Genomic DNA, 20,995 nt, shown 5'->3' on the forward strand with positions numbered 1-20,995 from the left:
GACCCCCGAAGGCTTTTTAACCAACCAACCATTGCACTATTTCCACACGATTCTCTCCTCTTCTCAAACAAAGTCAAAGCCATCCAGCTGGGGGGGGGGGGGGGTAGCTGACTAATGGGTTGAGAGTAACAGGTTGTGGGGGGGGGGGGGGGGGGGGGGGGGCACCTGGGACCGGGGGGCCGTCAGCTCTGCTATATAAGCCTCCGGTCGGCGGGGCGGAGCAGAGTCCTCAGCGGCAGAGGAGAAGACGACAAGCAGCAGGACGCCCGGAACCTCCCCCGCTCACAGCCTGCAACCTCTCTCCCTCAGACGACCAGCTGAGCCTCCAGCCACAGCAGCCTGGAGAGCAGACCTTCAGCCTGCACCGCCTCTCTCCCTCAGACCACCAGGTGAGCCTCCTGCCACAGCGACCCGGAGATCTCTCCCTCAGACGGCCAGGTGAGCCTCCAGCCACAGCCACCTGGAGAGCAGACCTTCAGCCTGCACCTCTCCTTCACTGCCTGTCTCTGCAGAGGGGCTGTGGGTTCACGCGTTGTGTTGGTCTTCCAGAAGCTCAGAGGATGCACAGCTCCTACTCTCTGGTGGGGGTCCTTCTGCTGGTGGCGGTTCAGGCCAGCTGGCAGCTCCCGGACCCCGAGGACCACGGCCGCAGGTGAGACCTCCTCCTGCTCCTCCGGCCCCTCTGGTCTCCTCCTCGCTCTGCTGATGGTCCACCGTGTTCCCCTCAGGCTCACCGGGGACGCCCCGCTCAGCCTCCCCAGAGAGTCGGCCTCCAGCAAGAGGCACTCCGAGGGAACCTTCTCCAACGACTACAGCAAATACCTGGAGACCAGGAGGGTGCAGGACTTCGTCCAGTGGCTGAAGAACACCAAAAGGAACGGGTGGGTGGAACTATGTCATCTACAGATAGACTAATACAAAGGGACCATACGCCCTATGTCATCTACAGATAGACTAATACAAAGGGACCATACGCCCTATGTCATCTACAGATAGACTAATACAAAGGGACCATACGCCCTATGTCATCTACAGATAGACTAATACAAAGGGACCATACGCCCTATGTCATCTACATATAGACTAATACAAAGGGACCATACGCCCTAATGTCATCTACAGATAGACTAATACAAAGGGACCATACGCCCTATGTCATCTACATATAGACTAATACAAAGGGACCATACGCCCTATGTCATCTACAGATAGACTAATACAAAGGGACCATACGCCCTAATGTCATCTACAGATAGACTAATACAAAGGGACCATACGCCCTATGTCATCTACAGATAGACTAATACAAAGGGACCATACGCCCTATGTCATCTACAGATAGACTAATACAAAGGGACCATACGCCCTATGTCATCTACATATAGACTAATACAAAGGGACCATACGCCCTAATGTCATCTACATGTAGACTAATACAAAGGGACCATACGCCCTAATGTCATCTACATGTAGACTAATACAAGGGTTAGAACAGCTGGTCTCATAGGAGTGAAGAGAAGGAGTAAAGAGGAGGTGTAAAGAGGATGAGTAAAGAGAGACTGAGGAGTAAAGAGGAGGAGTAAAGAGGGGGGGTGAAGAGGAGGAGTAAAGAGGAGGAGTAAAGAGGAGGAGTAAAGAGGAGGAGTAAAGAGGGCGTGAGGAGTAAAGAGGGGGAGTCAAGAGGAGGAGTAAAGAGGAGGAGTAGAGAGGAGGAGTAAAGAGGAGGAGTAAAGAGGAGGAGTAAAGAGGAGGAGTAAAGAGGGCGTGAGGAGTAAAGAGGAGGAGTAAAGAGGAGGAGTAAAGAGGGCTTGAGGAGTAAAGAGGGCTTGAGGAGTAAAGAGGGCTTGAGGAGTAAAGAGGAGGAGTAAAGAGGAGGAGTAAAGAGGAGGAGTAAAGAGGAGGAGTAAAGAGGGCGTGAGGAGTAAAGAGGAGGAGTAGAGAGGAGGAGTAAAGAGGAGGAGTAAAGAGGAGGGGTAAAGAGGAGGAGTAAAGAGGGACTGAGCAGTAAAGCGTGTCTCCCCCCAGAGAGCCGGTCCGCCGCCACGCCGAGGGGACCTACACCAGCGACGTCAGCTCCTACCTGCAGGACCAGGCGGCCAAGGAGTTCGTGTCCTGGCTGAAGACGGGGCGGGGCAGGCGGGAGTAGCCCCGCTGAGGGGGGACCCCCGTGCGGACCCCGCCTCAGACCCCCAGTGTTTGGTCTCTTCTGGGCGCCCCGTGCTGATGTCTCCGTGGCTGAGCAGCAGCATGCTGCCGTCTCCGTCCCTCTTGTTTCTGTCTGGTGTTCTCCCAGGACTCCCGTTAACGTCTGCGGCGCTGCTGGATAAGAACATCTGTCGACAATAACTTTCTTAATTTCATATAAAGTCAGATTTAGTTTTGAATAAAGAAAAATGTACTCCTTGAGATCCGTCTTTCTTTAGTTCTCATGCATCCATATCAGCGAACAGGTTTGAACATGATACTAATATCTGATAATATGAATGATTAATATGATACCAAAACCACCTCAAAGCTTCACTCTGTGAATAAACAGGAGAGACACTGATCCCCAGGAGAGACCCTGAAGAACCAGACTCTGTTTTAGATTTCCACAATATTTCACAAACCTCAGAATGATTTGTATTTTGTGTTACCAAATACTTTACATCAAAAAACCTTGTCATCATCATCAACCCATAATTGATCAAGTCCTTAATCTGGTTGATTAATATTCAACCAGAGTCCGAGGAGTCCGAGAGCCTTGATGAGGAGGAGTAACGCCTCCTCCTCAGTGAGGACTCAGAGAGCCTTGTTGAGGAGGAGTAACGCCTCCTCAGAGAGCCTTGTTGAGGAGGAGTAACGCCTCCTCAGAGAGCCTTGTTGAGGAGGAGTAACTCCTCCTCAGAGAGCCTTGTTGAGGAGGAGTAACGCCTCCTCAGAGAGCCTTGTTGAGGAGGAGTAACGCCTCCTCAGAGAGCCTTGTTGAGGAGGAGTAACGCCTCCTCAGAGAGCCTTGTTGAGGAGGAGTAACGCCTCCTCAGAGAGCCTTGTTGAGGAGGAGTAACTCCTCCTCAGAGAGCCTTGTTGAGGAGGAGTAACGCCTCCTCAGAGAGCCTTGTTGAGGAGGAGTAACGCCTCCTCAGAGAGCCTTGTTGAGGAGGAGTTACGACGCCTCCTCTCCAACTCACCTGATCTCCATCTCCCGCTCCTCAGAGCTGAAGAGATCGCGTCTCTCTGCCCCCCCCCCCTCCCCCCCCCACACCGCCCCCTGGGGTTCACACCACAGTCCACCTCACCTGTCAAACATTCAGATGATTCCCCGATGAGCGGCTGGCAGTCAGCAGGAAACGAAAGCACGCCAATCAAACAGGGCGGGGATCAGTGATTAGGTCAGCTGCTGGCAGGGGGACAGAACAGTAATGCACATGAGCCAGCATCTTGACATGTATTGGGATGTGCCTCCTCCGAGCTGTCATCTCTCCTGCCTCCAACCATCTGCTCAACTCCTGCCTGCTCGCTCTATTTATAGCCACCCGTCTCTGAGGGTCATGTGACACGCTTCTTTCATCAGGCAACTTATGTTTTCTCTTCTAAATAACAATACGTACACGGCATTGAACCAAACGTCTGACATTAGAGTAAACTGCTTGTGTGTGTGTGTGTGTGTGTGTGTGTGTGTGTGTGTGTGTGTGTGTGTGTGTGTGTACAACATGATATGATATGAAATATGCAGACATAGATATAGATCTCTTTTTCAATATAATTTTATTATATATGTGCTTCAATATAACTTAAGGATCTTTATCAAAGTGAATCCAATGCAAAATTGTACGATGACATTTATGAAACACCAGATAAAAACGTGCATACAATATTTCACAGCTACATACGTTGGAGTGAGAGGAGAGAGGGAACAGAGACCTGTCAGAACCATAGAAAAAAACAGAAGACGTCTTTAAGAAGCTATTTAAATACATGAAATTATCTAGTGTCAAATGTAGGTCGTATGTTTTAATAAATAATTAATCCATTAATCTGGTAGAAAATATTTTCTGATATGAAGCAAGATGATAAATATATAACATAAATATTGATCCATTTTTAATTTCAATACATCTATTGATACATTTCATATCAACTCTCAGAAACAGACCTGGTCAGAGTACAACGCTGATGCAAAGAAACTCACTAAAACAAGGATGCTATCAATACATTGTTTCAATAAATACATTGATTTCAGTCAAAATAATTACTCATAATAAAAAGTACAATATAAAAATCTATATCAATACTCAGAAAACAAGATTAACGATGCACACATAATAGATGCAAACATAAGGTTTTAATAAAATAGTTCAATAACAATGTTTTACAGAAAGGGTTTAGCAAATATATTAAAATATATAATATAAGTACTATGGCTGTTAACCAATAATCCAATCACAACAGACCACATGATTGTGGTCTGTTGTGATTCTATTGGACCAAAAAGCCTACAATTCGTCTAGACTGAGGTTTTATTCGATGAAAGTCCACATGTTGCTACATTACTTCTTTACTTCTAGGATGGATCGGCTATAGTAACATATAGTTAGTTTACATCCAGTATTGATCAGCTATAGTAACATTAAGTATGGTTGAATAATGTCCGGTTGCATAATATCCAGCTGCATATTGAAGTTCTTGTGCTATTTGGATTCTACCTTAAGATTCCATTATTGATCAGGTTTGGTAACATATAGTATGTCTACATCTAGTATTGATCAGGTATAGTAACATATAGTTTACATCCATTATTGATCAGGTTTGGTAAAATATAGTTTAGATCTATTATTGATCAGGTTTGGTTGCAAATAGTTCTTATATAATATTGATCAGGTATATTAACACATAGTTTATATATATTATTGATCAGGTTTGGTAACATATAGTATATATATATTATTGTTAAGGTTTGGTAACGTATTGTTCATATATATTATTGATCAGGTATAGTAACATATAGTTTATATATTTTATTGATCAGGTTTGGCAACATATAGTTCTTATCTATCATTGATCAGGTATAGTAACATATAGTTTATATCTATTATTGATCAGGTTTAGTAACATATAGTTTATATATATATATATATATTATTGATCAGGTATAGTAACAAATAGGGTAGTTTATATTATTGATCGGGTTTGGTTACATATAGTTTACTTATTGATCAGGTTTGGTAACATGGCTCACTGGTATGTCTGAACCGGTTCTGTCTCAGGGTGAGCGTTCTTCAGTCACCGGAGCGCTCTGCGTTCCAAGCGCTCCCGAAGCAACCCTTGGACATCTCGTCGGTGATGTTGATGACTGGGCTCAGTGCTCTGAAACACCAGCAGATGATGTCACTTCCTGTCACATCCCTCATCATGCAGACAGCCTCATAACACATGAACACATGAACAGTGAATTATATAATTAAGATTCACTTTTGTGTACGCTTCAATTAATATAATAAACAGTAACTTACATGTACGTATAATATAAAAGACAGTAATTTAGGTGTACGTATCATATAATATAATAGACAGCAACTTACAGGTACGTATAATATAAACTAACTTACATGTATAAGTATGTATATATAAGTATATAAATGTATATATTTATGCATAGATGTATGTAATGTATGTATACGTATATATGTATGTTTATGTATATTTATGTATATACATGTATGATATATAATCAACTGTAACCTACTCGTAGTCTTTCAGCGGCAGCGCCGTGTCCTCCTCTCCCAGAATGCTTTGCTCCTCCACCTGGCAGATCAATTAGTCAGTGTGTTAGTGGAGCTCAACACCACAGATCATACAACTGAAGACTTCCAGAACATTCTACAGTCCTAAACTCTAGCCCAGGGTCTACCACCCTAGGCACGTGTGCCATCAAGGGCAGGTGGCAGCATAATCATTGGCACACCTGGAAAAAAAAAAGTGTTAAATTATTTATTTATTTTTTATTATTATTTAAATATTCCATTGCACAATGCGGCAGCATAATCATTACTACCTATTTTTTTTGCACTTTATTCTGTTTTGGGCATTTCCTCCCAGTGCAAATATGTTGAAATGAGTTCTGAAATGGGATCAATTAATCATTTTTAAACTTATGTTGTGAGTAATAGAAAGAAAATATTTAAAATATTGTTGCAAGTGGCCTGTATGCATCGCCTTCACATGGTTTTGCAAAGCTGTACATGTCTTAAAGATATTGATGGTTATGGTTTGAACGTTCTCATATATTCTTGTTTTTTAACATTTTCTCACAGTGCAAATATGTTTTTGAATGAGTTTCTGAAAGTGGTGTTTTAAGATGGATCATATGTAATTATAATATGTAAGCCCATGTTGCAAATATACCAACAAAAAAAAACATTTAAAATGTTGATGCATGATTGTGGACTATATGGAAGTAATACAATTCCAGGTCTTCTGGAAATGCTTTTGGTCGCTGTGTCATAATTCAGCTTAATATTTAATATATTGTTGCTTAAGGCACTCTCATTAACGAGAAAATGTCAAACTGGCACTGCATGTTGTAAAGGTTGCTGACCCCTGCTCTAGAACATCATCAACAAAAAAAAATTAATTTGCAGTTCAGACTAAATCCCTTTTGGTCCTTGGTCTGATTCTCTAAGTTGACCGTGTGAGTGAGCGTTGTATCAACTCCACCTCATCCTCTTCGTCCTCCAGAATCTTCTTCTTGTTCTCGGGCATGAGGTCGTCCAGCCAGCTCATCTCCCGTTTGGTGAAGAAACAATCCATGAGCTTCCTGATGAACACCAGCGCCAGCACCTGGAGGGCACACAGGCAGGTGAGGCTCTCAGGTGGACCAGGTCTCTGGTGCTCAGGTGGACCGGGTCTCTGGTGCTCAGCGTGAAGAAGGCATCTCACACCATCATGGGGAAGACGATGGCGGCCTTGGAGGTCTTGATGGTCCAGAGCAGCAGCAGGCAGCTGAGCTGGATCACGGTGAACAGGTGCACCTTGCGCAGGGGGACGTGCCGCAGGTAGATAAGGTCCGGCTGGTGTTTGGCCGGCATGAAGAACAGCCTCAGACGGTCGTAGAACTGGGGAGTGGCAAACAATATCAATATCAAACACAACTAACCCCTCACTGGCTTAAACTCAACTAACCCCTCACTGGCTTAAACTCAACTAACCCAACTAACCCCTCTCTCACTCAAACTCAACTAACCCCTCACACTCTCAATGACCTCAACTAACCTGTCGCTGGCTTAAACTCAACTAACCCCTCACCCACTCAAACTCAACTAACCCAACTAACCCCTCTCTCACTCAAACTCAACTACCCCCTCACTCACTCAAACTCAACTAACCCAACTAACCCCTCTCTCACTCAAACTCAACTACCCCCTCACTCACTCAAACTCAACTAACCCAACTAACCCCTCTCTCACTCAAACTCAACTACCCCCTCACTCACTCAAACTCAACTAACCCAACTAACCCCTCACTCGCTTATACTCAACTATCCCCTCACTCACTCAAAATCAACTAACCCCTCACTCGCTCCAACTCAACTAACCCCCTTACACACTCCAATTCAACTACCCCCTTCACTCCAACTCAACTAAGCCCCTCACTCACTCAAACTCAACTAACCCCCTTACTCGCTCCAACTCAACTAACCCCTCACTCGCTCCAACTCAACTAACCCCCTTACTCACTCCAACTCAACTAACCCCCTCACTCACTCAAACTCAACTAACCCCCTTACTCGCTCCAACTCAACTAACCCCCTTACTCACTCCAACTCAATTAACCCCTTCACTCCAACTCAACTAACCCCTCACTCACTCAAACTCAATTAACCCCTGACTCGCTCATGAACTCACAGGAATAGAAAACATGATGTTGTTCATAGTTGAAGATAACACTAGTAGTAGTAGTAGATTGTTTTGATGGGCGATTTAACTGCATTTTGGTCATTTCATTTGATGTATGCTAATAGCATTATGAATAGTAGTAGTAGAGCTAGCAAAGGTCGATCAGCAAAGTCACAACTTTTCTCGGTTTTGGGACCTCAGTGGTGGAACGAGCTCCCTGCCGCTCTCAGGACCGCAGAGTCGCTCACTACCGTCCGAAAAAGACTCAAGACTCACCTGTTCAGAGTCCACCTCGACTCTCCATAGCCACCCTCCCCCTTCTGGCCACCATTGTACACTGTATTGTATTGTGTTGTATGTTATTATAGTTCATAACTGTGTAGCAACTGCTATCATTGCTGTAACACAGGGAATTAGCCTAGCGATTGTTGTACTTGCACTTGGTTCTATGAACATCCTTACTGTACTGACAGCGATATCTTGTTGCACTTCTTATGACAAATGTACTTATTGTAAGTCGCTTAGGATAAAAGCGTCTGCTATATGCCCTAAATGTAAATGTAAATGAATAAAGCAGAATATAAGGCAGGAGAGGGAAACAGGCTGAAGCACAAAGCCTTTACCTGGATGCCTTTCAGAGAAGATGCTCCCATGTACAGGAACACTCCATACAGGACCGGCATGGGAATGAACTGAGGACACAGGAACCATCAGAGAGACATGAGGACACAGGAACCATCAGAGACATGAGGACACAGGAACCATCAGAGACATGAGGACACAGGAACCATCAGAGAGTCATGAGGACACAGGAACCATCAGAGACAAGAGGACACAGGAACCATCAGAGACAAGAGGACACAGGAACCATCAGAGAGACATGAGGACACAGGAACCATCAGAGACAAGAGGACACAGGAACCATCAGAGAGACATGAGGTCACAGGAACCATCAGAGACAAGAGGACACAGGAACCATCAGAGACATGAGGACACAGGAGCCATCAGAGAGAGATGAGGACACAGGAACCATCAGAGAGACATGAGGACACAGGAACCATCAGAGACATGAGGACACAGGAACCATCAGAGACATGAGGACACAGGAACCATCAGGGAGACATGAGGACACAGGAACCATCAGAGACATAGACATGACAGAGGTCATGAAGACAGAGCTGACCTTGAGGACAGAGGTCATGAGGACAGAGCTGACCTTGAGGACAGAGGTCATGAAGACAGAGCTGACCTTGAGGACAGAGGTCATGAGGACAGAGCTGACCTTGAGGACAGAGGTCATGAGGACAGAGCTGACCTTGAGGACAGAGGTCATGAAGACAGAGCTGACCTTGAGGACAGAGGTCATGAGGCCAGAGCTGACCTTGAGGACAGAGGTCATGAGGACAGAGCTGACCTTGAGGACAGAGGTCATGAAGACAGAGCAGCCCATGAGGGTGAAGATCATGAGGCCGGTGAAGCGCTGCTCCCGGATTCCCAGGAACTTGGGCTGCTCCCCGGGGGCGGAGCACTCAGACTCCAGCTTCAGGCTGTTGACGTGGGAGATGGAGAGCACCGTGGCCGCCACGAACCAGGGCAGGCCCATGAGGGAGCACACGCCCAGCATCACCGCGACCACCAGCAGGTCCAGGTGGTAGCCACAGCCCTTCTGTAAGGGGGGACAGAGAGGAAGACCAGGTGATAGACACAGCCCTCCTGTCATAGTTACCGTAGAGAGGACACCAGGTGGTAGTCACAGCCCTCGGCAGGACAGAGAGGAGACCCTCAGGGACAGAGAGACTGTCAGGGACAAGGAGACCGTCAGGGACAGAGAGATCGTCAGGGACAGAGAGACAGTCAGGGACAGAGAAGAGACCGCCAGGGACAGAGAGGAGACCCTCAGGGACAGAGAGACCGTCAGGGACAAGGAGACCGTCAGGGACAGAGAGACCGTCAGGGACAGAGAGGAGACCGTCAGGGACAGAGAGACTGTCAGGGACAAGGAGACCGTCAGGGACAGAGAGGAGACCGTAATGGACAGAGAGGAGACCATCAGGAACAGAGAGACCTTCAGGGACAGAGAGACTGTCAGGGACAGAGAGACCGTCAGGAACAGAGAGACCTTCAGGGACAGAGAGACCGTCAGGGACAGAGAGGAGACCCTCAGGGACAGAGACACCGTCAGGGACAAGGAGACCGTCAGGGACAGAGAGATCGTCAGGGACAGAGAGGAGACCGTAAGGGACAGAGAGACCGTAATGGACAGAGAGACCGTAATGGACAGAGGGGAGACCGTCAGGGACAGAGAGACCGTCAGGGACAGAGAGGAGACCGTCAGGGACAGAGAGGAGACCGTCAGGGACAGAGAGACCGTCAGGCCTGGACCGGCCTGGACCGGTAGCCATGGGTCTGGACCCACCTTGAGCTTGTGCTCCTTGCGGTTGATGATGACGGCGGTGATCTGCTGGTCCATGAAGATGAGGATGGTGCAGAGCAGGGCGGGGACCAGCGCCACCACGGCGGTCCACCAAGGGTTGGGGCCCAGCGGACTCACGTACCAGCCCCGGTCGTCCCGGGTCGGCTGGGGACACAGAGACCTCTTACTGTAGACCTCAGAGGAGTCCCGGAGGCACTGACCACCAGCGACCAGGGGGAGGTAGCACACCTGGACTCCTGGTCCAGACCTATGGGGGTCCTGGTCCCGACCTGGACCATGAGTCCTGGTCCTGGTCCAGACCCTTGGGGTCCTGGTCCAGACCCATGGGGAGGTACGTTAGACTCACTTTGAAGACGCTGGGCACTTTGAGTTTGGGCGACGGGACACCCAGGGCGTAGTCCACCAGCACCATGGTGAAGATGGTGATGCACACGGCGAAGTCACTGATGATGGCCCTCACCTACCACAGAGTGAGAGGTAACCTTTAATGTACCTGCCTAGGAATTATAAAATGGAAAACAATACAATGATTATCATCAAAAGTGTTTCTCAGCCCAGAGCGTGGTCGCAGCGCCGGCCACCAGAGGGCCTCGTTGCGCTGTGATCACTACCTTGGTGGGGAAGTAGCTGCTGAACTTGAAGTCCTTGAGGAAGGCGGACATGATGACGGTGGAGAAGAAGAGCACCACGCACCAGAAGAGCACGTCGGGGACATAGGGCCCGTGGGGGCCGCACGCACTGCCCACAAACTCCCCTCGCTTGTCCACGCAGTCCTGGAAGGGCAGGGGGTTAGATGATACCCTTCGTCCAGACCCCCATAACCACCTGGGGTAGATGATACTCTTCGTCCAGACCCCCCCTTACCCTCTGGGGTAGATGATACCCTTCGTCCAGACCCCCCTAACCACCTGGGGTAGATGATACCCTACGTCCAGACCCCCCTAACCACCTGGGGTAGATGATACCCTACGTCCAGACCCCCATAACCACCTGGGGTAGATGATAGCCTTCGTCCAGACCCCCCCTTACCCTCTGGGGTAGATGATACCCTTCGTCCAGACCCCCCCTTACCCTCTGGGGTAGATGATACCCTTCGTCCAGACCCCCATAACCACCTGGGGTAGATGATACCCTTCGTCCAGACCCCCCTAACCACCTGGGGTAGATGATACCCTTCGTCCAGACCCCCCTAACCACCTGGGGTAGATGATACCCTTCGTCCAGACCCCCATAACCACCTGGGGTAGATGATACCCTTCGTCCAGACCCCCATAACCACCTGGGGTAGATGATACCCTTCGTCCGGACCCCCATAACCTACACAGCCAGACCAGGACAGGTCCAGTCTGCTCACTAATGGGCTCCTGTACGGTCCCTCCTGAGCTGTGAGGAAGAGCTGAGCCGGTCTGGTGAGCCGGTCTGGTGAGCCGCTCACTGAGCCGCTCACTGAGCCGCTCACTGAGCGCTCCACTGAGCAGGTCTGGTCCACACAGCCCTTAGCTGACCTCTTGGTGACCTGAAGGGAGGTCAGCAGAACACATGTCCGGCGCCTGCAGCCTCTAATTCCAGCAGAGCGGCCGATGATTTAAGGGCTGACCCGCACTCCCAAAATGTGAGCGAGCATCAAAATGTGCTTTTCTGATATGTTGAGTAATCCAGTAATCCTTAATCTGCTCCTCCATCTGGAGCGCCGAGCGACCTGCTAGGACCCCCGCCTACCCCACCTCCTCCTCCACCTCCGCCATCTCCCCTACCTCCTCCACCTCCCCAACCTCCCCCGGCTCCTCCTCCACCTACCCCACCTCCCCCTGGCTCCTCCTCCACCTACCCCACCTCCCCCGGCTCCTCCTCCACCTACCCCACCTCCTACACCTCCCCCATCTCCCCCGGCTCCTATTCCTCCCCAACCACCCCCACCTCCTCCACCTCATCATCCACCCCCTCCACTGCCTCCTCCACCTCCCCCCCTCCTCCTCCACCCCCTCCACCTCCTCCACCTCCACCTCCTGCTTATGTAACATGGAGGAAATTATCCTGGTTCTGACTCTCAGTAGAGCTAGTGGGACGGATGACATAGAGAGAGGGAGAGAGAGAGAGAGAGAGAGAGAGAGATTGAGAGAGAGAGAGAGAGAGGGAGAGAGAGGGAGAGAGAGAGAGAGAGAGAGAGAGAGAGAGAGAGAGAGAGAGAGAGAGAGAGAGAGAGAGAGAGAGAGAGAGGGAGAGAGAGAGAGAGAGAGAGAGGGAGAGAGAGAGAGAGAGAGAGAGAGAGAGAGAGAGAGAGAGAGCGCAGAGAGAGAGCAGAGAGAGAGACAGGGAGGGACAGACAGAGAGACAGACACAGAGAGAGAGACATTGTGTGTTACCTGGACCTCCATGGCCTCCCAGTAGATCTCAGAGGCTGTGATGTTGTTGGTCTCCCAGAACATCTGGGTGGCGTTGCTGGGGTCTGCTGGCTCCACACAGGAACACCTGGAGGACAACATCTGGTTCACCCGCTCCTACCGTAGTCCCACCCCAGGTCATGGTCCTACCGTAGTCCCACCCCAGGTCCTACCCTGGTCCCGCCCCCGGTCCTACCTTAGTCCCGCCCCCGGTCCTACCCTGGTCCCGCCCCCGGTCCTACCCTGGTCCCGCCCCCGGTCCTACCCTGGTCCCGCCCCCGGTCCTACCCTGGTCCCGCCCCCGGTCCTACCCTAGTCCCGCCCCCGGTCCTACCCTAGTCCCGCCCCCGGTCCTACCCTGGTCCCGCCCCCGGTCCTACCCTGGTTCCGCCCCCGGTCCTACCCTGGTCCCGCCCCCGGTCCTACCCTGGTCCCGCCCCCGGTCCTACCCTGGTCCCGCCCCCGGTCCTACCCTGGTCCCGTCCTAGAGAGCGGCTCTCTGTGCGTGCGTGCGTGCGTGCGTGCGTGCGTGCGTGCGTGCGTGCGTGCGTGCGTGCGTGCGTGCGTGCGTGCGTGCGTGCGTGCGTGCGTGCGTGCGTGCGTGCGTGCGTGCGTGCGTGCGTGCGTGCGTGCGTGCGTGCGTGCGTGCGTGCGTGCGTGCGTGCGTGCGTGCGTGCGTGCGTGCGTGCGTGCGTGCGTGCGTGCGTGCGTGCGTGCGTGCGTGCGTGCGTGCGTGCGTGCGTGCGTGCGTGCGTGCGTGCGTGCGTGCGTGCGTGCGTGCGTGCGTGCGTGCGTGCGTGCGTGCGTGCGTGCGTGCGTGCGTGCGTGCGTGCGTGCGTGCGTGCGTGCGTGCGTGCGTGCGTGCGTGCGTGCGTGCGTGCGTGCGTGCGTGCGTGCGTGCGTGCGTGCGTGCGTGCGTGCGTGCGTGCGTGCGTGCGTGCGTGCGTGCGTGCGTGCGTGCGTGCGTGCGTGGACGTACGAGTACAGGGACAGCCTGGCCAGGTCGTTGCCCCGGTTGAAGGGGTAGTGCCTCCCCAGGTGGACCAGCTTCTCCAGCGCCTCGTAGATGAAGATGATGCAGATGAGCGAGGCGAAGGCCTCCTCGGTGAAGCGCGTGATGTAGCACACCAGGGAGCTGGCGTCCGTGGCAACCAGCAGCACGCACAGGAAGGCCGTCCACAGCCCGATGCACGTCCTCAGAGACAGGTAGGACAGGCCGTACTCCCTGTAGGACATATAGCCTACTGCAGGGTCACATGACTCAGGTAGGACAGGTAGGGCAGCCTACTGCAGGGTCACATGACTCAGGTAGGACAGGTAGGGCAGTCTAGAAGCAGCGTTAGCAGCAGGTCTGCTAGCGTTAGCAGCAGGTCTGCTAGGCTGGTGACAGCTGTGAGGAGTGGGGCCAAGGCAGTAAAGGGGCTAGAGAGGTAGACTGACAGCTGGGCTGGCCAATCATTTCATTAGGGCCGAATGAAATGATTGGCTACTTGGAAGAGGCCTACTGAGACACTGGGGCTGGGGAGAGGCCGACTGAGACACTGGGGAGAGGCCTACTGAGACACTGGGGAGAGGCCTACTGAGACACTGGGGAGAGGCCTACTGAGACACTGGGGCTGGGGAGAGGCCTACTGAGACACTGGGGCTGGGGAGAGGCCTACTTGCAGAACTTGAAGAGGATCTTCTCGAAGACGAGCACGGGGCCGGTGCTGCCCAGGATGGTGAGGGGCTGGCCGGCGAACAGCGAGTAGGCCACGCCCGTCATGGACGCGCCGAACAGAGACTCGATGGCACTCTGGACCAGGAGAGAACACACAACACTGCATAAGCTCTCTCTCTCTCTCTCTCTCTCTCTGTCTCTCTCTCTCTCTGTCTCTCTCTCTCTCTCTCTCTCTCTCTCTCTCTCTCTCTCTCTCTCTCTCTCTCTCTCTCTCTCTCTCTCTCTCTCTCTCTCCCCCCTAACCCCTAACCCCTAGGCCTCCTAATCCCTAACCCCTAGGCCTCCTAACCCCTAAACCATAGGCCCCTAACTCCTAACTCCTAACCCCTAACCCGTAGGCCTCCTACGGCATGCTCTATCCTTTAGGCCTCTTAGAGACGTCTCTGAATGCCCTGCATGGTGCTTTGGAGAAAAGGGTTTCCTCAAGTACTAAATTCTAACAAAAAGTGTTTCCATCTTGTCTTCAGTTTGTATAATTTGTAAATAGTGATGTCTAAGGCAGTGTCTCCATGGTGATGTCTAAGGCAGTGTCTCCATGGTGATGTCTAGGGCACTGTCTCCATGGTGATGTCTGGTGGTGTAGGGGCGGAGCCTCACGATGCGACCCTCTGTGGCCTCCCCCAGCAGCCCTCCGAAGGTGATGACGGGGGACATGCAGGCGCAGTAGAGGAAGAGCAGGGAGGCCAGGCACTGGAGGCTGAAGGCATCGCTGTAGTCTGACAGGTAGTGGGGCGCCTTCCGCCGCACGTCAAGGAGAAGACCCCCGAACAGCCTGGGGGCACACACACGGCTCAGCGCTGGACCGGGGTTACCACGGCAACCGGGCCCCTCAAACCAGGACACCCAGAAGCTCCAAACAGGAGAATACCTTTCACACGCATCTCTAAGACAATGTGTGTTGAAGTGTTTCCTCCCAGCAGCATTGTGATCCTGCAAAGCTCACTGCTGCTGGGGGGTCATGGAAACCCCTTCACGACCAGCTCCGCCCTCCATGACCGACGGACCGACGGGCCGACCGACCGACCGACCGGCCGACGGGCCGACCGACCGACCGACCGACGGGCCGACCGACGGGCCGACCGACCGACCGACCGACGGGCCGACCGACGGGCCGACCGACCGACCGACGGGCCGACCGACGGGCCGACCGACCGACCGACCGACGGGCCGACCGACGGGCCGACCGACCGACCGACGGGCCGACGGGCCGACCGACGGGCCGACCGACCGACCGACCGACGGGCCGACCGACGGGCCGACCGACCGACCGACGGGCCGACCGACGGGCCGACCGACCGACCGACCGACGGGCCGACCGACGGGCCGACCGACCGACCGACGGGCCGACGGGCCGACCGACGGGCCGACCGACCGACCGACCGACGGGCCGACCGACGGGCCGACCGACCGACCGACGGGCCGACGGGCCGACCGACCGACCGCTCTATGATAGATATATGATAGATATAGCTCTATGATAGATACATGATAGATATAGCTCTATGATAGATGTATAATAGATTTATCTCGATGATAGATATATGATATAGATGTATAAAACATAGATCTGACCGGCCCGTGCGTTCCAGCTCTGGACCTCCGTGTCCACCGGGCTCATCTTCCTCTTCTAGAACACAGCTCTTCCTCCTGCCCTCCTGCACCCAGCGTGACATCATCATCAGACTCCTGTTATATCATCTTCAGACTACAGCTGTTTTTAATTAAACCTAAAAACCTATCTTTTAAAAAAAAATATTTTGCTAAATTTTCTTTAATAGGCTCTCCTTTTATCCATTTATTGGTATTTTTTAAGAATTGTTTTAATTGCTTTTATTCTCATAGATTTTATTCTTACTTCTCTAGCACTTTAAGATTCTAGTAATATGAAGGGCAATGCAGATGAAATATATTATTATTATTATTATCATCATTATCATCATCATCATCATCATTATTATTATTCAGCATCACCATCATTATTATTCAGCATCACATTTGTCAACTACTGTTACATTCTTTGTCAACTGCTGCTACATTCAAATGGTAGTTTCTTCTGTAGTACATTCTGGGGTAGTTTACTGCAGTAGTTTACTGTAGCAGTACATTCTGTGGTAGTTTACTGCAATAGTTTACTGTAGAAGTACATTCTGAGGTAGTTTACTGTAGCAGTACATTTTGCGGTACTTTACTGCAGCAGTACATTCTGCGGTAGTTTACTGCAGTAGTTTACTGTAGCAGTACATTCTGTAGTAGTTTACTGTAGCAGTACATTCTGCGGTAGTTTACTGTAGCAGTACATTCTGGGGTAGTTTACTGCAGCAGTACATTCTGGGGTAGTTTACTGCAGTAGTTTACTGTAGCAGTACATTCTGTAGTAGTGTACTGCAGTAGTTTAATGTAGCAGTACATTCTGGGGTAGTTTACTGTAGCAGTACATTCTTCGGTAGTTTACTGCAGTAGTTTACTGTAGCAGTACATTCTGTAGTATTTTACTGCAGTAGTTTACTGTAGCAGTACATTCTGGGGTAGTTTACTGTAGCAGTACATTCTGCGGTAGTTTACTGCAGTAGTTTACTGTAGCAGTACATTCTGTAGTAGTTTACTGCAGTAGTTTAGTGCAGCAGTACATTCTGCAGTAGTTTACTGCAGCAGTACATTCTGGGGTAGTTTACTGCAGCAGACTGACCTGGGAGGGCACGTGTTTGGGGGGCTCTATGCGGATGGAGGGGTCCCACTCCCCAGGGGGCAGGACGGTCACCTGATCGAGGAACTCATCGATCCCAGCGATCAGATCGGTACGATCTTTGGCTTTGTAGGCGACGTCATGGAAAACCTGGACGTGGATCAGGTGATGATAGGGACGTGGATCAGGTGAAGATACGGACGTGGATCAGGTGATGATAGGGACGTGGATCAGGTGAAGATACGGACGTGGATCAGGTGATGATAGGGACGTGGATCAGGTGAAGATACGGACATGGATCAGGTGATGATAGGGACGTGGATCAGGTGAAGATACGGACGTGGATCAGGTGATGATAGGGACGTGGATCAGGTGAAGATACGGACATGGATCAGGTGATGATAGGGACGTGGATCAGGTGATGATACTTCATAATACTTATAAGCCATGTATAAGGCATGTTTATTGATGGGTATGAGGGGTGGGTCGTTACCTCGTCGGTCATGAGGGTGGCTATGGAGCGACCCATCTCATGGTACTGGGGCCCTCGGCCCAGGGGCCCCAGCAGGATGAAGAGGAACCTGGCGGGGACCATCGTCATCACTACTACAGTACTATACAGGACTATCAACACATCTCCAGCCACCACCGCTCCGCAGCACTATCAGCACTGCCTTCCTACCAGTACATGGTGGAGCAAAATCTATCTGGAGCTGCCTGACAGGTCGCGTGCTGCCAGATGTTCTGCCAGGTGTGGTCTGATTGGTGTCGTTACCTGGTCGTCATGGGGACCTCCGTCAGGTGGGGGAGGGGTTCTGGGGGGGGGTCAGTACCTGGTCATGATGGGGACCTCCGTCAGGTGGGGGAGGGGTTCTGGGTGGGGTCAGTACCTGGTCGTCATGGGGACCTCCGTCAGGTGGGGGAGGGGTTCTGGGTGGGGTCAGTACCTGGTCATGATGGGGACCTCCGTCAGGCCGTGGAGCAGCACGGCGGGGGACAGGCGGACGAACGCCACCACTGGCCGGGTCAGGAACTCCACCTCCCCCACAGCACGTTGCAGGCCTCGGCCCCCGCCGGGATCTTCTTCATGAAGTGGAGATCCACCTGGAGGTAGATATAGATATACATCATATAGAATATTAATGCATCCCAGTCATCATGTAGAGGGGACACCGCAAACATCACTGCGGTGGGCCGATCCTACAGATTTGCACTTTACAACATCCGCAGGATCCGGCCCTTCCTCACAAGGAGGCATATCAGCTTCTAGTCCAATCACTGGTCAGCTCAGCTTCTAGTCCAATCACTGGTCAGCTCAGCTTCTAGTCCAATCATGGTCACCTCCCGCCACGACTACTGCAACTCGCTCCTAGCTGGACTCCCTGCCTCTGTGTTTAAACCTTTGAAGCACATCCAGAATGCGGCAGCGCGCCTCATGTTCAACCTACCGAAGTTCTCGCATGTGACCCCCCTCTTCCGGGACCTCCACTGGCTCCCTGTAGTAGCTCGCATCAGATTCAAGATGATGGTACTGACCTACAAGGCAGTCGATGGAACTGCCCCTCCCTACCTCCAAGCGTTGGTAAAGCCACACACACCGAGTCGATCCCTCTGTTTTGGGACCTCAGTGGTGGAACGAGCTCCCTGCCGATGTCCGGATCGCAGAGTCGCTCACCAGCTTCCACAAAAGACTCAAACCCCACCTGTTTCAGAGTTCACCTCGACTCTGCATAGCTACCCATGAATGGGTTAGCCTAGCGATTGTTAGTACTTGCACTTGGTTCTATGAACATCTTTACTGTACTGACAGCAATATATTGTTTCACTTCTTATGACAAATGTACTTATTGTAATTCGCTTTGGATAAAAGCTTCTGCTAAATGCCCTAAATGTAAATGTAGATACTAAGAGATTAGCTGTCCCCTTGTAGCTTAACGATGCAATAGCTCCCTATAGGATGAATGTATGAATGTTCCGCTTCTATTAATATCCTTAGCATTATGGATTTCACCTAGTTTATATAAACAGGATGGAGCTATTCTTTGGCTCTGTGCTGAATGTAAGCAGTCATTGCACTCAGTAGTATTAATAGTATTAGCATGGCAGCTGTGCAGGTCCATTGTTATGCAGCATGGAGTTTCGCTGGTTTGTGAGGAGCGTCTCTACGAGATGTTTCTGAGTTTGGCTCATGTCCCTTGGCTCACTGGCACACTGCAGGCCCAGTGCAGCCGTCTACAGCAGCCGTCAGACACCTCCTCGTGTTTGTGTTCTCAAAGCAGCAGGGCAGCATAAGGATCAGAGCAGACGTTTGCACACATTTCAACAATGCAATCATCCAGCGTGACTAATCTGTATGAAAGTAGTGACAGAATCCTATACAAGCATCACTGACATATCTTCACATTTAGACACATTTTCTTCCTAATTGAGTTTATTACATACAGGATTTTGCTTTAATCTTGTGTTTAAAGACAAACTCTGGCCTAAAACAATTGAACATCATCAAGGTAGATAGAGGATTGAGGTACAACGGAGGTCCTCTGTGAGTTTGTCGGACTGCAGTAGTTAGCGCAGGGTTCAGTAGGAGAGTCTTCAGATCACATGTTGTTTTATCAGTTTAGATGCTCTGTCTCGGAATAATGCGCCATCGGTTGTTCAAAGAAGGTCTGAGAGGCTCAGGACCAGTCAGATAGCATTTCATTACATACCCTTTCTGCTTTGCACATGTATACTAATAACCATGTATTACTATGCAGATCAGTGTGTCACAGGCGTTTGCTCAAAAAAGGTTGAGAACCAATGTTCTACATCCTAGTGTTTAGCCTGGATCTTAACATGATGAAGGCTGAAGGATGGTCATGATGCTGTTCAGTGGCAGTGAGAGCTGATGAGCTTCACCTCTTAGGTTTCACATGGTCCCCATAATCTTATGAAATGATAATGGTTATTGTGGTGGCTTTATCATATACCACCATCATATAGCATGGCTCTAATCCTAATCTAATAGAGGGATTTCCAAAGAATCAGGTTGGATTGATTGATACCAACAGTACACACATTAATATAGGACGGTGTGTTGTATTCTGACCCACTTGAGCAAGACAATGAACACATGAAGGAGAATGGAAGATGTTAAAGGGAGAGCGAACCTTAGCAGGAGAACTTCAACAGGATCTTTTATTACAACCTCAATAAGGAGACTCCATTTTATATTTAAAATACCTTCCTCATCTGTGATCCACTGCATACTGCCGTGATCTCCATGATCCTTTACTAAACCAAGCCTACTGGTCCATGATACCTTACTCAACCCAGCCTACTGGTCCATGATACCTTACTAAACCCAACCTACTGGCCCATGTGTCTGCAATACCTTACTCAACCCAGCCTACTGGTCCATGATACTTTACTAAACCCAGCCTACTGGTCCATGATACTTTACTAAACCCAGCCTACTGGTCCATGATACTTTACTAAACCCAGCCTACTGGTCCATGATACTTTACTAAACCCAGCCTACTGGTCCATGATACTTTACTAAACCCAGCCTACTGGTCCATGATACTTTACTAAACCCAGCCTACTAGTCCATGCTACCTTACTAAACCCAGCCTACTGGTCCATGCTACCTTCCTCAACCCAGCCTACTGGTCCATGCTACCTTCCTCAACTCAGCCCAGTGGTCCATGTGTCTGAGGGAGGACGGTACCTTGCTAAAGTCCACCATACTGTCGTCTCCCCTCCCATCTGGAGCTGCCAGCTGGTTCTGGAGGACGCGAGCTGACCTGGAACACAGACCGAGGGACAGGAGCTCTTCAAATGTCCAGGGACAAACCTCCTCTCCATATGTCGTTTGATCATCCATCCTCCTCTGAGCTCAGCCAAAATGTATAAAATAGATTT

The 20,995-nt window shown here is 50.6% G+C and overlaps 2 protein-coding genes across 2 annotated transcripts; one reads left to right on the top strand and one right to left on the bottom strand.

Annotated features, from left to right (window-relative positions):
* The first annotated feature begins 427 nt into the window (after positions 1-427).
* On the top strand, positions 428-2,406 carry gcgb (glucagon b). Its single transcript, XM_060039202.1, has 3 exons — positions 428-652; positions 729-881; positions 2,026-2,406. The coding sequence occupies exons 1-3, from the start codon at positions 561-563 to the stop codon at positions 2,144-2,146; spliced, it is 366 nt and encodes a 121-aa protein (XP_059895185.1). The 5' UTR covers positions 428-560; the 3' UTR covers positions 2,147-2,406.
* A 1,326-nt stretch (positions 2,407-3,732) lies between these two features.
* On the bottom strand, positions 3,733-20,989 carry slc4a10b (solute carrier family 4 member 10b). The gene is given in 19 exon segments (XM_060039174.1): positions 3,733-5,346; positions 5,726-5,784; positions 6,697-6,819; positions 6,921-7,094; positions 8,498-8,566; positions 9,289-9,540; positions 10,291-10,452; positions 10,655-10,768; positions 10,920-11,081; positions 12,672-12,777; positions 13,669-13,914; positions 14,351-14,484; positions 15,007-15,181; positions 15,982-16,064; positions 17,096-17,242; positions 17,586-17,673; positions 18,040-18,142; positions 18,145-18,196; positions 20,802-20,989. Coding segments are annotated over 19 exon segments (2,493 nt in total). The 5' UTR covers positions 20,958-20,989; the 3' UTR covers positions 3,733-5,258.
* Between the last annotated feature and the right edge of the window lie 6 nt (positions 20,990-20,995).

The sequence above is a fragment of the Gadus macrocephalus genome, chromosome 20 (assembly GCF_031168955.1).
Source record: "Gadus macrocephalus chromosome 20, ASM3116895v1".
NCBI classification, from domain to species: domain Eukaryota; kingdom Metazoa; phylum Chordata; class Actinopteri; order Gadiformes; family Gadidae; genus Gadus; species Gadus macrocephalus.

Coding starts and splice junctions, on each gene's coding strand:
- gcgb (XM_060039202.1), top strand. CDS start 561: ATGCACAGCTCCTACTCTCTGGTGGGGGTCCTTCTGCTGGTGGCGGTT. Junction 653..728: donor CCCGAGGACCACGGCCGCAG/GTGAGACCTCCT, acceptor TGTTCCCCTCAG/GCTCACCGGGGACGCCCCGC. Junction 882..2,025: donor AAGAACACCAAAAGGAACGG/GTGGGTGGAACT, acceptor GTCTCCCCCCAG/AGAGCCGGTCCGCCGCCACG.